This window comes from Eptatretus burgeri, chromosome 7 (genome assembly GCF_056783735.1).
Source record: "Eptatretus burgeri isolate ZD-2024b chromosome 7, Ebu_testis_v1, whole genome shotgun sequence".
In the NCBI taxonomy this organism is placed as follows: Eukaryota; Metazoa; Chordata; class Myxini; order Myxiniformes; family Myxinidae; genus Eptatretus; species Eptatretus burgeri.
The window spans coordinates 26586473-26601687 of record NC_140967.1 but is presented as its reverse complement, the minus strand read 5'-3'; the positions used below and the strand labels follow the sequence as shown (position 1 = coordinate 26601687).

The window sequence follows — 15215 nt, the reverse complement described above, 5'->3', positions numbered from 1 at the left end:
GCCGTCGATACCCCCGGACGAAGACAAACGCACTCAACGGAACATATCGACAGTCGGTAATGTACAGTTTCGATCGTTCCCTCGGCCAATGGCGGATCTGACTCTCTCGAACGCACACAAAGGCGACACGCCCACTTCCTGCGCGCAACCCATTTCCGCCTCAACCACCTCGTCGAGTGCTTTCGTTGCGTTTTAATGACGGGTTGGAAAACTACCGAAACCATTGTACGTCAGGAATGTTGTTCTTCACGTCGTCTTTGGATTTACACGAATAAATAACGCACATGTCGTTAAAAAGGGTGAGACGGAGATTTTACAAGCCGAGCGCAATGAACGAAGAACATACACCCCGGAGGTGGGACCGGTCGCCTCCTGGTCGGGAGCGAAAGGGATATTCTGCACAAACAAAGGTAGACCGAGGAATCGGTAAATGTGACCATGTGTCATTGACGAAGCTACGTCCTGGTTTATATATACTAGTACGGGCCCGTAGGTGCGTAAACGGTGACTGGATTGGGGCATTATTTCAATTAGATCGGACCAACCGTATCATAAATGGCCATAACTTGGGAAACACCTGGGAAACATACTCATGTCCCCAGCGTCAATTGTGACGTCATATCAAATGAAGAAGATTTGTGACGCCCCCTCTCTCTCGCCTCCCCCTCGCTCCCCCCCCTCACCCCACTCTCACCCCCCTCTCACCCCCTCTCTCGCCCCTCCTCTCTCTCCCCCTCTTGAATTGTGACGCCCCCTCTCTCTCACCCCCTCTCTCTCACCCCCTCTCTCTCTCACCCCCTCTCTCCCTCACCCCCCTCTCTCCCTCACCCCCTCTCTCCCTCACCCCCTCTCTCTCTCTCTCTCTCTCTCTCTCTCTCTCTCTCTCTCTCTCTCTCTCTCTCTCTCTCTCTCTCTCTCTCTCTCTCTCTCTCTCTCTCTCTCTCTCTCACCTCTCTCTCTCTCACCTCTCTCTCTCTCACCTCTCTCTCTCTCTCTCTCTCTCTCTCACCTCTCTCTCTCTCACTCTCTCTCTCTCTCACCTCTCTCTCTCTCTCTCACTCACCTCTCTCTCTCTCTCTCTCTCACCTCTCTCTCTCTCACCTCTCTCTCTCTCACCTCTCTCTCACCTCTCTCACCTCTCTCACCCCCTCTCTCTCTCACCCCCCTCTCTCTCTCACCCCCTCTCTCTCTCACCCCCTCTCTCTTTCACCCCCCCTCTCTCTCTCACCTCTCTCTCTCTCACCCCTCTCTCTCTTTCACCCCCCTCTCTCTCTCACCTCTCTCTCTCTCACCCCCTCTCTCTCTCACCTCTCTCTCTCTTTCACCCCCCTCTCTCTCTCACCTCTCTCTCTCTCACCCCTCTCTCTCTCACACCCCCTCTCTCTCTCACACCCCCTCTCTCTCTCACCCCCTCTCTCCCCTCTCGTCTCACCCCCTCTCTCTCTCACCCCTCTCTCCCCTCTCGTCTCGCCCCTTCTCTATTCCCCCTCTCTCTCCCCCCTCTCTCTCACCCCTAGTCTCACCCCTCCTCTCTCCCCCCTCCTCTCTCGCCCCCACTCCCACCCCCTTTCACACCCCCTCTCCCGTTCTCTCTCTCATTCTCTCTTTCGTCCCCACTCCCACCCCCTCTCTCTCCCCCTCTCTTGCCCCCCTCTCTCACCCCTAGTCTCACCCCTCCTCTATTCCCCCTCTCTCTCCCCCTTCTCTCACCCCTAATCTCACCCCTCCTCTCTCGCCCTTCTCTCTCGCCCCCACTCCCACCCCCCTCTCACACCCCCTCTCCCGTCCCCCTCTCTCGCTCTCTCTCTCTCGTCCCACTCCCACCCCCTCTCTCTCCCCCCAGTCTCGCCCTTCCTCTCTCCCCCCTCCTCTTTCGTCCCTCTCTCTCGTCCCCACTCTCACCCCCCCTCTCCCGTCCCCCTCTCTCGCAGATATTGGTCGACAGATAAATGGCCGTAACGTGGGAGCCGCTCGTCCAATTAAGATCAAACCTCGAAAAGGCACATCCACGGGTCTCCAGCAATATTCCTGGCAAGTTTCAATCAGATCGGACCGTCAATCGTGCAAAAAATTAAATAATAAACAAACATTAATTGTGACGTCATAGCACCGTGTCTTGTCATTGGTCGACAGATAAATGGCCGTAACTTGGGAACCGCTCGTCCGATTGATATCAAACCTCGAAAAGGCACATCCGCGGGGCCCCGGCAATATTCCTGGCAAGTTTCAATCCGAAGAAGAAGAATTGTGACGTCATAGCACCGTGTCCTGTCTTATTGACAGACAATATATAGGTCGTTATTGGTTGACAGACATTGGTCATTGTATCACGTTATTCTTTTTATTCAATTATTGTGTACTGCCAATTATTGTGCTATTATCATTATTATTATTATTAAGATGCTGTTATCATTATTCTGAGTAAAAATGGCATGATAAGGTGGAACGACACTTCAGCTGCCATATATACACCTTTTCAACACTGAAAAAAAGCAATAAAATGGCCGTAACTTGGGAACCGCTTGTCCGATTGACATCAAACCTCGAAAAGGCACATCTGCGGGGCCCCGGCAATATTCCTGGCAAGTTTCAATCAGATCGTACCGGCGGTCGTCGAGAAACGGCGGTCGCAGACAAACAAACAGACAGACAGACACACACAGATTGCTGGAATTATAGATACGAGCACGTGCCCGTAAAAAAATAAAAAAATAAATTAATATTCCATCCGCGAGCCACAAACAACAACCACACAGGCTGTTTCTTCGCTCTGGCGTGCCCGTACGTGCGTGGCGCGGAAGTTCGCATATCACAGTTACGATGATTCGCAATTTAGGTTTTAATGGCCAATTATTCAATTAGCGCCAACGTATTTTACCTTTTCGCAATGTCGTGGCAAGGAAAAACAAAAAGAGAAGAGAAGAGAGAGAGAGAAAAAAATTACTTCCTGGTTCGGAGCATACCAGCACTCTGATGTTACTGAAATTTATGCACCATCTAATATGAAAACGATCATAACTTGGGGCATTGTGTTTATCTATAAATGCGCATAAGAAATCGAGAAATTATTAGAATACACAAAGTCATCACTCTCCGGAAGCCCGTACGTTGTAACCCGTAATGGCGAATGCGGCTGAGCTTCCCTTCCCCATCGGCCACGCCCACGCAACAACGTGTCTGTCATTGGTTTGGTAAATAAATGGCCATAACTTGGGAAGCACTTGTCCGATTAATATTGTTGTGGTTGACCAAATTCGCAAACCACCATTCAGGTCCCTTAGGTGAGATATCTCGGTAAGTATATGTGTAGTTAGGCCCAAACCCGTTGTCTAGAGGGAATAAATGTCATTCATGCGTGCTGCGACTCTTCAGGATAGCCGTTTTTCTTTTACTATCTTTATTTTGGACCAACCGCCATTATTACCACCACCAACCACGTCTCAACAGTCGTCACAACATCAACCACCCACCACAACGCCGCTTCACGACAACAGCTACGACCTTTACCGTCACACCTCGCAACCGTCGCATCGCCACCGTTCTTGCGCCGCTTGTGGGTACCGGTATTGGACTCGTGCAGGGCGCGCGCCGAACAGCGTGTACAAAACCACGGACTTTCCGCTCCAAAAAAACGGATCAAAAACGACTCACGCCCACTTTTGTTCCGTCCAATCGGTGAGCAAGGGGCGATTTGGCCCCCCCTCCAGGGCGTTGGAGGGCGGTCGCTATATGCAAATTCATGGATCAAAATGCATTCACGCCCACTTTTTCTCGGGCCAATGGGGAGCGAGGTGAAAGGTCGAAGGCAGGGGGTCAGAGGCGAAGCCACGGGGCTTATATAAGCGGCTGCGTTCGTCAGAAAAGTGTGGTCGTGTGCGTTGGAGTTGAGTGCAGTTAAGAGTTCGCAGGAGGAAGAGTTCGGAGTTGGAAGCGGAGGAAGAGTTCAGGCAGTTGGGAGTTCGCGGAGTCGGAGTGAAGAGGACGGAGCTGTGGAGAGGCGGCGGAGGCGAAGGCAGACGAGGGGGTGCTCGCGTCGGTGCCGGGAGCTGCACACCAGAGAGGCCAGCAACGCGACCGAGGTGGAGGAGGAGACGCTCGCCGCGGGACCCGAGACAGGGTTAAATCCTCCTTTCCCCGAGCATCAGCAACCCCCTCCTGTTTCCCCCCGCGCTGAGATAGTGCGACAAAGGGGGCCCCTTTCCCACCCCCTACCAGACACTGTCCGCAAGGCCCGCGGAGTGAGGCATTGTCGCATTTGACAGTAAAGTGAGTAAAATTGTATAAGTGTTGCCGTGTGCTCGCGTAATCGGTATTAGATCTGCATTGTCGCATTTGCTTTTTGTCTTCTTCTTCTTTTCTATGTGCTTTTGGTGGAATTGTATATGTGTGCTTTCCGTTCATCGCGAATAAATGTGCTTTATGTTGAACTGTTTCCCGCTTCGCTTCGTCATTTCTCTCATTGAATCCTCATCTTGCTTCACGTAAAGGGTTGGTAGTGGGCTGAATACGCCCAATAATTAATCGAACCGTCGAGGCCGACGATAACACCGCTCGGTTATCCCGATAGTACGGAACGGGTCGCTTAAGTGGCCCGTGTCCGAAGTCGACCTGCGGCGAGGTGCGATCGCCCGGTCTACCCTCCGTGTGGGTACTTAGGTAGGTCGAATTTGGCGAGCAACCCTATCCCACGCGGGGGCCGATTGGCTCGATCGCGGTGAGACCGAAAGGTCCACCCGTGACTGGTTCCCGGCGTTAGTCCGAGAGGGTCACGACTGGATTGTCCGTCCGGTGGGCGACGTGCCGCGATTCGAGTTACGTGGCCGTCAGCACGCCGGCGGGCCCGAATCCGTAACACTGGTGTCAGGTCGTGCGATACAAATCCATCGCCCTCCTCGCGGCACTGGTATCGGAGAACGGGAAAACGGGCTCTCCTGTCTCCAATTAAATTCACGGGAATCGGTCCAGGGGTGAGAAGAGCGACCCCCGATTCCCTCCAAATTACGAGCGAGCTAAATTAACCCTTTAAGAGAAGCAAGATGGCGTCTCAAGGCGAGCGGGAGCCGGGGGTATTAGGTATGTGTCGTCATGTAGGATCCATGGCCCAGGTCGGTTCTTTTTATAATTATAACCCCACCACTAACTGTGGTCAGTGGGAGCGGCTTGAGCATGAACTTTGCTGGCAAACGGAGTCGCACAATGGCAGCGCGATCGCACCTCAGCGCAGCACGGAGCGGACTGATATTAATGGCACAGCACGAGGCGTGAGCTCCCAGTCACCGGTTCAAGGCACGTGGTCACGGCATGTGCCATGGCAGGCGTGGCAGGATGACTATGCGAGCATTGGCAGGCTTCAGGCACAATTGGGGGATGTCTTGGAAAAGGTGAAGCGTTATGAAGAATATATCGAGGACGTGCAACGTGGAGTGGACGAGTCACAACGGCACGCAGACTCGCTTCAGAAAAATTACGTGTACGGGGGGACACAGCGATTGGACGATTTACTGGAACGAATTCGGTGGCAAAAACATAACTTGGCCAATAGAGTCGACAAATTATGTGGGAAAAAGAATTTGGTAGTGTTTTATACCCGTCAGTTGGAATATGCAAAGAGCAAACTGAACAAAAGAATAGAGGAACAGCAGATTGGTATCTCCCAGGAAAGGAAACAATGGGAGGAAGAATGGAAAACCGAGCTTGAAAAGAAACAAAAGGAGCACGACTTGGAAGTAAAACAATTAATGGAAAAATTATTGGAGCAAGCAAGGCGGTTCAAAGAACTGGAGGAGAGAGTGAGGGAAATACTGTTGGAAGAGAAAAAATGTGAACACGATGGGGAGTTGGAACAATTGAAGGAAGAGATAAGAACAGGCAATCAGGAAAGAGAAAGCCTAGAATGGAAGATAAAAAGAGGAGAGAGACAGCTCGAGGAAAGGTCGGAGGAATTGCTGGAAAAGTCAGAACAGTTCGAAGAACTGCAGGGAGAATTGAGGGAGGAAGGAGAAAGGAAAACAAAGCTCGAAAAGGAAAAACGCGAACAAGATGGAGAATTGGAACTACTGAAGCGAGAGGTAAGGGCAAGCCAGTTTAAAAGAGAAATCCTGGAAGGGGAGATTAGAATGGGAAAGGAATGGCAGAAAAAAACTAAATGAACACAGTAAAAAAAGGGACGAATTGAGGAGGGAAGCGGTGGAAAGAAGAGATGAAATGAGTGAAGAAGCACGCAAATTGAGAAAGGAATTGGAAACAAAAACTTCTGAGATACTGAAACACGAAAACAAAGAAAGAGGATTACAAGACGAACTGAGGATGTTAAAAGAGGAAAGGAAGAGAACAGAGAATGAAACGTTAAGGAACCACACTGAGCAGATTGAACAATTCGAAGCCAAAGCAAAGTCGGAGTGTGCGGAGATGAGAAAGGAATTGGAAAAGAAAGCTTCTGAGTTACAGAAACACCAAAACAAAGAGAGGGAATTACAAAACGAGTTGAGGATGGTGAGAGAAGAAAGAACGACAACAGAGAATGAAACGTTAAGGAACCACACTGTACAGATCGAACAGCTGGAAGCGAAGGCCAGATTAAAGAATGAGGAACAAGAAAGAGTACTGAAAGAACAAGGAATGAGACAGGAGAAGGAAATCAGCCAACTGAAGGAAACCACGAGATTGCAGAATGAGATGCAAAAAAGAGTAATGAAGGAAGAACAAATAAGACAGGAGAAGGAAGTCAGCCAACTGAAAGAAATAACGAGATTGCAGAATGAGGAACAAGAAAGAGTACTGAAAGAACAAGGAATGAGACAGGAGAAAGAAATCTATCAATTAAAGGAAACTATGAGATTGCAGAACGAGGAACAAGAGAGACAGTGGAATAAAAAACTGAAAGAGTATGAATTTGAAACTGAACGACAAAAGGAAAAAAATAGGTTGGAATACGAGGAGAAGTTGAAGGAGCAAGGAATGAAGCAGGAAGGAGAAATCAGGAGATTGAAGGACACAAGGAGATTGGAGAGGGAAGAACGAGAGGAACAATGGAATAGAAAACAAAAAGAACATGAATCTGAGGTTGACCAATTGAAAGAAAAGCTGAGGCTGGAGTACGAGGAGATAGACAAAGAACAGCGAATGAAACACAAAATGGAGATGAACCAAATGAAGAAAACCATGAAACTGGATAAGGAAAGACAGGAGAGGAAACAAGGAAGAGTAATTAGACAGCAGCAAATGAAACACAAAAAGGAGATTAACCAAATGAAGAAAACCATGAAACTGGAGAAGGAAGGACAGGAGAGGAAACGAGGAAGAGTAGTGAGAGAACAGCGAATGAAACACAGGAAGGAAATGAGCCAATTGAAAGAAACAATGAGATTGGAAAACAAAGAGCAGGAGGCACAGTGGGAGAGAAAACAACAACTATATGAGTGTGAAATTGAACAACTAAAACGGAGAGCGAAACTGGAGTCAACGGAGATTGAGGAGCTCCAGAGGGAGAACGAACAGCTAATGGGGCTCAGAGAGAAAGAACGACTCAGATGGGAAGGAAAAAGGAACCAGGAAGAGACAGAAATAAGGAACAAGGAGAGAAAATGTATAGAGACACGGGAGACAAGAGACAAGGTGAAAGGAATTGCCAGGGAGAGAAGAGAACAATTAATACGGAAAGCAAGGATGAGGTACGCAGAGATCGTGAAAGAGCAAGGAGTGAAAAACAGGGAAGGACGGGAGCGACTGAAGGAGAAAGCAAGGTTGACCAACATAAAGATAAGGGAAAGACGCCAGAAAGAAGCAGAGACCAATAGACAAGAGGAGACGACAGAAAGAATAAAATGTATAGAGACACGGGAGATAGAGGGTGAATTGGACAAGGTTAGTGACGCACACACACACACAAAGGTAGTGGAGGACCATGAGGGGGAGCTGGCTGACTGGGTGGAGGCCCAGTGCGAGCAGCTGGATGGCCTCCTCCAGGAACGAGGGGAGCGAGTATGCCCCCTTGAGGCGAGTCACGACCAGGTGGGTTCGGTCGTGCTTCGCGAGGTTGAGGGGACGAGTGCTGCGGACGGGTGCACGGAAAGCTTGGGGGGTATAGAGGCCCAGGAGACCCTTGTGGGGACACGAAGCCCCCCGTGTGTGGAAGCGACCCCGTGTGTGAGTGGTGTGGTGGCGATGGTGCCAGAGTACGTGCTTCCCAGCACGCGGAGTGTGGATGAGGCACCGCGGGTGAGTGCCCCCGCGTGTGTGGGTGAGGCACCGTGTGTGAGTGAGGCCGTGTGTGTGGATGAAACGGCCAGTGTGGATGAGGAACCGCGGTTGAGTGCCCCCGCGTGTGTGAGTGAGGAACCGCGGGTGAGTGCCCCCGCGTGTGTGGGTGAGGCACGGTGTGTGGATGAGGCACCGCGGGTGAGTGCCCCCGCGTGTGAAAGTAGTATGGTTTGTGTGAGTAGTGAGGAACGCGTAAGTGAACGGCCGAGTGCAAGGGAGACCGTGTGTGTGAGAGAGCGGTATGTAAGGGAGATGTCGGTGGGCATGCGGGAGCACGCAGCCACGTCTCCCGGGGTGAATGTAATGGAATGGAGTGTGAGCGTCGTAACACGCAGGTGTGCGTGGGTCGAATGGCGACGACGGCGACATAGGAGGAACGAAAGCCGAGCAGCGGCTGTAGTTGTTTCGGGGACCGTGCCGGGTTCACCCAGCAGTGAGCACGAGGTTCGTGCTGTGCAACGCACGAGACCACCACGTGCTCGCTTGCGAGAGTGAAGTCCCGGTCCGGAAACGCACGTGGTGGATTTGCCGATCCCGCGGACGGACAAAGTTTAGGCAGGAAAATGGATTTGGACCGGACGGGTTCTCCACGCGATCGTGTGTGTGAAGCTCCAACGGGCAAAGCACATGTGTTCGCGTGGGGAACCCCTCGAGACGTGGGGCTTGTGTTTTTTTTATGCGCACGGTGACGCCATGGCTGCACGTGGGGTTGGAATCCGGCAGGAGGGGTATCCCTGCCGGATGGTACCGTCCAAGAGGGACGAGGAACACGTGCAGCTGCATGACGTCACGGGCAGGTGCAGAGTGCGCGAGTTGCCGCGCTGGTGCTGCGCATGAAAAAAAAAAGAAAAGAAGCAAGCCTCACTTTCGGGTGCACAGGATTCCTGGGCAAGGGGTGGAAGACCCCCTTGACTGGGCACAGGATTTTTTTTTTTTTTTTTTTTTTTTTTTTTTTTTTATACCTTGGTCGAGGCTCGTATGAGAGCTAACACACAACTCACAGCAAGGAGGCATGAGACAAGAGGGGCGGGAGTGGAAGGGACAAAACATTGGGGAACAGACACAGGTGAACTGTGGAAGGGAGAGGGATGGGGATGGGACGGGGAACATGGCGAGGGGAAGATGGACATTAAAGGGACTTTCAGGAAGGAAAGCAGGAGAATTGAAGGAAGTGGGCTTGGGTGGATTATCCGGGGTAGAAAAGATCGAGGATTTGGATGGGGGAAGATAAGAGGTGGTGGTGAACAGCTGTTTTGAAAGCCTGAAGGGAAGAATGGGAAAGAATAGAGTGAGGAAGTTTATTCCAAAGGCGGGAAAAAAGAGGAATGAAAGAGTGAAGATGAGCAGTGATTCGTGATTTTGGTAGTTTTACCAGAAGGGGGTTGTTGGCGGACCTTGAGCGCCCTGTGGAAATGTGGTTGGGACAAATCGCAGAGAGAGCAGGGTGGCAAGGCTGGAGAGGAGTCGGTAGAAGACAGAAAGACCACCGACCAACCTGCGGTGATTGAGTGAGAGGCCCAAAGACTCAGCTTCATTGCGGGAGATGCCAATGATCTTAAAAGCCCTGGTTTCGACAGCGTGAAGTCGAGAAAGGTGGGAGGCAGGAGCACCAGCCCAGAGGGGAGAGCAGTACTCCATCAGGCTACGGACAAAAGCTTTGTAAGTGGTCAGGAGCTCAAGAGGGCCGAGGAAGGACTTTGCACGACGGAGGATTCCCAGTCGGCGACTGGCTTTTGAGGCAAGGTTGGAAATGTGACTTTCCCAGGAAAGGTCATGGCAGATAGTGAGACCCAGAAGCTTGAAAGAAAAGACTTCTTCCAGAGGATTGTTGAGAAAGTGGATGGGGGTTTTGTAAACGGTCCTTTCGAAGAGACATAGTGAGAGTGTGAGATTTGTCTGGATTGAAAGACATGTTCCACGTGTTGGACCAGTTTGTGATTTTATCCAGATCTGCAGTGAGCGAAGAAGCTGCTGCTTGCCGGTCTGAGGGATGACAGATGGTACGGCAGAGGGTTGAGTCATCGGCAAAGAGAAATAGAGGATTTTCCAGAGAGTCCGAGAGATCATTGATGAAAACCAGAAAAAGAACAGGGCCCAGAACGCTACCTTGAGGAACTCCAGCCTGCACAGGAAGAGGGGATGAAAGAACTCCATTTAGGGCCACACGTTGACTGCGACAGGAGAGGAAGTCTGCGAGCCATGAGTGGAGATGGCCTTGAATACCATGGGAAGAGAGTTTGGTGAGTAGGGCAGGGTGCCAGACTGTGTCAAAAGCACGTGATATGTCCAGGGATACGGCTCGGATTTCCTGTCTGGCATTGAGGACCTCCATCCATTGATGGGAGAGCAGTAGCAGCATATCTAGGGTAGAGTGACCTGGTCTGAAACCAAATTGATGATTGGAAATCAAGCCATTGGAGAAGAGGAAGGATTTCATGTCTGAAGCGATGATGGATTCCATAACCTTGCTGATGATTGGGAGAAGGCTGATTGGTCTATAGTTACAGGGATCTGTTTTTGCACCTTTTATGCAGGGCAGTGATGTTAGCAGATTTCCAAGCAGATGGCAGATGACCTTGGGAAAATGAGAGGGTGAATAGAACAGAGAGAGGGTGAGCAAGAGCAGAAGAGCAGGCTTTGAGGACACGTGGGCTGATGCCGTCTGGACCGGTTGCAGAATCTGACTCGAGGTTTGAAAGCAAGCTCTCCACCTTGTCAGGAGAAAAGGATACAGAGTCCAGGGACAGTTGGGTGCGACTGGGTAAAGTGGGTAGAGATAGTGATGGGTTTGGGACACAAGATTTAGCTGCAAACACCGAGTTTAGACATTCAGCTTTATCACGTGTGGAATCAGCAGTGCGGCCATTTGAGGTAAGGGAGGGGATGGAGGGGGAACATACACCAGAAACAGATTTGATTAAACGCCACCAGGATTTTGAGGAGGGAGAGAGGTTTGAGAGTTCAGACTTGAGATGAGAAAGATGTTGTTTTCTGGCTCTCCTGAGGGTAGCTACACACTTGTTCCGAGCTTTGTGGAAAGAACTGAGATTGCCCTCAGTTGGGTTTGCTTTCCATGAGGCAAAGGCAAGTTGTTTCAGGACAACTGCCTCGCCACAAGCTTCAGTAAACCAAGGGCGGGAGGAAGGGTAAGACAACTGAACACGAGAGGGGATAAATCTGTGCATGAGGGAGAGCAAGTTTCTTTGAAAGAATTCCCAGGATGAGTTGATGTTTGAGAAAGTAGTGATAGGAGACCAGTCTGTAAGTTTGATGGCTGCTCGGAGACCCTGCCAGTCGGCTTGAGTGAAATGCCAGACTCGACGGCGGTGAGGTGGTTCTCTGATAACAGCCAGAGAGATGTCCACTTTAATAAGGACGTGGTCAGAAGAACCAATTGGAGCGAAGGAAGAGCAGCAGATATTGTCAGGGAAATTTGTCAAAATCAGATCCAGAAGAGATGGAGTACCATTGGTTGAGATCCGGGTCGGGAAGTTGACCGATTGAGTCAGTCCCAATGAGTCACAGAAAGCTTTTGCTGATGTCCCATGGCAGGTGAGAGAGGTACCCACACCTAGCCAACTGGCGTGATGACAATTGAAGTCGCCACATAAGAGGAAGAGAGAGTTTGGATGAGAAGATAGAAGATGGTCCATGTTTTCGGAGAGTGAGGTGTAGATGGAGGATGGAAACTAGTTAGGGGGAAGGGTTAGCTTAGTTAGACCGACTTCATGGGGCAGGGGTAAGTCCTCATGGAGTCCGTGGAATGGATTAGTTAGAGGGATTGTAGCCAGATTTAGGTTGGGAAATTGATTTATGGGATTATTTGAAGACAGAGACAGACTTTGGATGTGTAGAGGGGACGTAGTTGAGCTACGTAGTGTTAAATGGAACGTGCTGTAGTTTAAGGGACGACGTGGGAGCACGAGTTAGTTAGGGGAGGTAGTTCGGAGGATGGCAGAGTTCAGTGGTGTGTGTGTTGAAGAGTTGTTGGTGAGTGAATTGGAAGCATGTGCTTGGTGAGTGAGTGAGGCCAGCGGGTCTGTGTGAGTGGAGCGAATGGGGAATGCATGGTGCGATGAGTGATTGGGGGGAGGAGTGACTCCCGCCCAAGGGACCCCGGGGTCAGAGTAAAGTGAGTTAGGGGGTTAGTCAAATTGAAAAATGGAGGTTGTTTTGTTGTTGGTGTGAATGTAGGCTCGAAACCCGTTTGGAGGGGTGCAGGAGCCCTGTTGACGGGCTTGGGAGCGTGGCTGCGAAAGGTGAGTATCGCTGAGTGGGTACCCCGGGCACCAGGCAAGTCGGCCGCGGTAGGCCATGGGCCCATGGGGGGCCGGGATAGCGCAGTGGGCACGGGTGCGCCTGCTTGGTGCGGGGGCCCGGGGCGCCATTAGCCGCGTGGGCAGTGTTGTGGGCATGGGTGACCCTCGGAAAGGGGCCCGGGGAGCCAGCCTGCCACGTGTGCGTTTCAGGGGAGGTGCCATGGGGGGCACTCCCCGGTGTTAGGGAGCTGGTAGGCTTGGAGGCAGTGTAGTGCCCGGGGGTGCCATCATCGGAGATTCGGCAGAGGGTCGTGCCTGCCAAAGGGGGCCACGTGTCCCAGCCATGAGACCGTGTGAGGGCACGGAGAGAAAATTGGGGGGCGAGGCCCGAAATTGTGAGGACACCAACACAGGCGACGGGAATCTGGGTTTATAGAACCAATAGTTTAAGCGAGAGGCGCTTGTTGAAAGCCCCGGGGTAGTTTAACAGTTAAATGGTTAGGGTAGATTAGGAGATGTACCCCTCCGCACCATCCATCCCCTCGCTCTCGTTGTGGGCCGCTGGACCCACTTTGGGTTAGATCGCCGAACTCTGGGGAGGCCATTCTGAGGCTTCGTTGGGCCTCGACACAGGACGCTAGCTCTCCCTTGTTCCCCTCCGGGAAGGGAACGTAGGGGTTGGGAGTAGGCTAGGTGACAGGATAGGTTAGCCGAACAAGGACGATAAAGGGGGTTAGGGGACGATTTATAGTGGGGAAGTAAACATAAAAACAACAAAAAAAATAAGTTGGGGCTAAATTGGGGTTTGACAAATTAAGGGAGTGGGTATGTACAGTGACAGGCAAAGGCGATAGGTGGGAGGGAGACAGGTATGTAGGTCCGAGCCCGCCTTCCAAGTGGCCAGCACCACCGCACTCCCTCCACCAACCTCCACTGAACGGCAAAGGCTGGCCAACTTCATCGGCTGGCCGTGTTTTGCTTCAAGGCGGAGGCCGGCCAACTTCAGCCGGCTGGCTGTTTTTGCTGCAAGGCCTGTGCCGGCTGGATCGTCTGCAGCTGCTGTGCTGCGAGGCCTGTGCCGGCCCACTTCATCTGCCGGCTGGCTGTTTTTTCTTCAAGGCCTGTGCCGGCCAGTTCGTCTGCCGGCTGTGTTTGCCTACAGCGGCCTTCTTCTGCGGGCTGTGTTTGCCTGCTGCCTTTGCCATGCCATGCCCACTGCCCACGTTCACCAGCCCCGTTCAATTTTGCTTTGCCCCCCCCCCCCTGTTCATTTCCATGTGCGCCAGGATCCGCAAGGCAACAGTTTGCAAGCTGCGAGAACTGCCCTGTTGGCAGCTACAACACGGGCCTGCAGTGGCGGCCCGTGCACCGTGTTTGTGTTCATCCATCCATTCGTGTGCTCATTGCGTGTGCCACTTGAGCTGGCACGGAGACTATGTTGTGCAGCCCATGCACCGTTGTGGTTCACTGCGTTCAGTTCAAAAGGGAAGGCCTTGGACTGCGTGTGAGCAGCCAGCCACTTTCCCTGTCACCTGCATTGTTTTGAGCCAGAGACTGCATGCGGGCAGCCTGGCTCCCTGTTAACTGCTTTCTTTTTGCAGAGCTCATTGATCCTGGGCCATGGTTTAGTGTAAAATTTGTAAGTTAAGGTTAAGATGTACTGTAAATATGAGTGCGCCCCCGGCATGTCTGTCCTAGCGCCGGCAATTTTATTTAAGTCGTCCGTGTGAGTGAGTTTGTTTAGGTAGTTACGCAGCCCTCAGGTTATTTATTTTGGGGACACGAATACCATGAATGTCGCACTCAGGGATCCGTAGGTAAAATGTACTAGGGGAAAACTACACATGATGGCACACGAAAATTTGACGACTCGGGACGAGTCTGTAAAAAGGGGAGGGGGTAGTGTTGTGGTTGACCAAATTCGCAAACCACCATTCAGGTCCTTTCGGTGAGATATCTCGGTAAGTATATGTGTAGTTAGGCCCAAACCCGTTGTCTAGAGGGAATAAATGTCATTCATGCGTGCTGCGACTCTTCAGGATAGCCGTTTTTCTTTTACTATCTTTATTTTGGACCAACCGCCATTATTACCACCACCAACCACGTCTCAACAGTCGTCACAACATCAACCACCCACCACAACGCCGCTTCACCACAACAGCCACGACCTTTACCGTCACACCTCGCAACCGTCGCATCGCCACCGTTCTTGCGCCGCTTGTGGGTACCGGTATTGGACTCGTGCAGGGCGCGCGCCGAACAGCGTGTACAAAACCACCGACTTTCCGCTCCAAAAAAACGGATCAAAAACGACTCACGCCCACTTTTGTTCCGTCCAATCGATGAGCAAGGGGCGATTTGGCCCCGCCTCCAAGGCGTTGGAGGGCGGTTGCTATATGCAAATTCATGGATCAAAATGCATTCACGCCCACTTTTTCTCGGGCCAATGGGGAGCGAGGTGAAAGGTCGAAGGCAGGGGGTCAGAGGCGAAGCCACGGGGCTTATATAAGCGGCTGCGTTCGTCAGAAAAGTGTGGTCGTGTGCGTTGGAGTTGAGTGCAGTTAAGAGTTCGCAGGAGGAAGAGTTCGGAGTTGGAAGCGGAGGAAGAGTTCAGGCAGTTGGGAGTTCGCGGAGTCGGAGTGAAGAGGACGGAGCTGTGGAGAGGCGGCGGCGGCGAAGGCAGACGAGGGGGTGCTC

At 51.7% G+C, this 15215-nt stretch overlaps 1 protein-coding gene across 6 annotated transcripts in view; it reads left to right on the top strand.

The window, feature by feature from the left end:
- Positions 1 to 15215, top strand: part of LOC147022860 (steryl-sulfatase-like) — a 103974-nt gene that overhangs the window by 15087 nt on the left and 73672 nt on the right. For 5 of the 6 annotated variants that reach the window (XM_085887761.1, XM_085887752.1, XM_085887751.1 and 2 more), the window contains exon 1: positions 142 to 410. The exons of the other annotated variant lie outside the window; for it this stretch is intronic. Coding sequence is in view for 2 of the 5 variants with exons in the window: in XM_085887752.1 (XP_085743878.1) it covers positions 285 to 410 (126 nt within the window). In the remaining 3 variants the exon portion in view is untranslated. Of the gene's footprint in view, positions 1 to 141; positions 411 to 15215 lie in introns of those variants that run through there. 6 annotated transcript variants of the gene reach the window in all.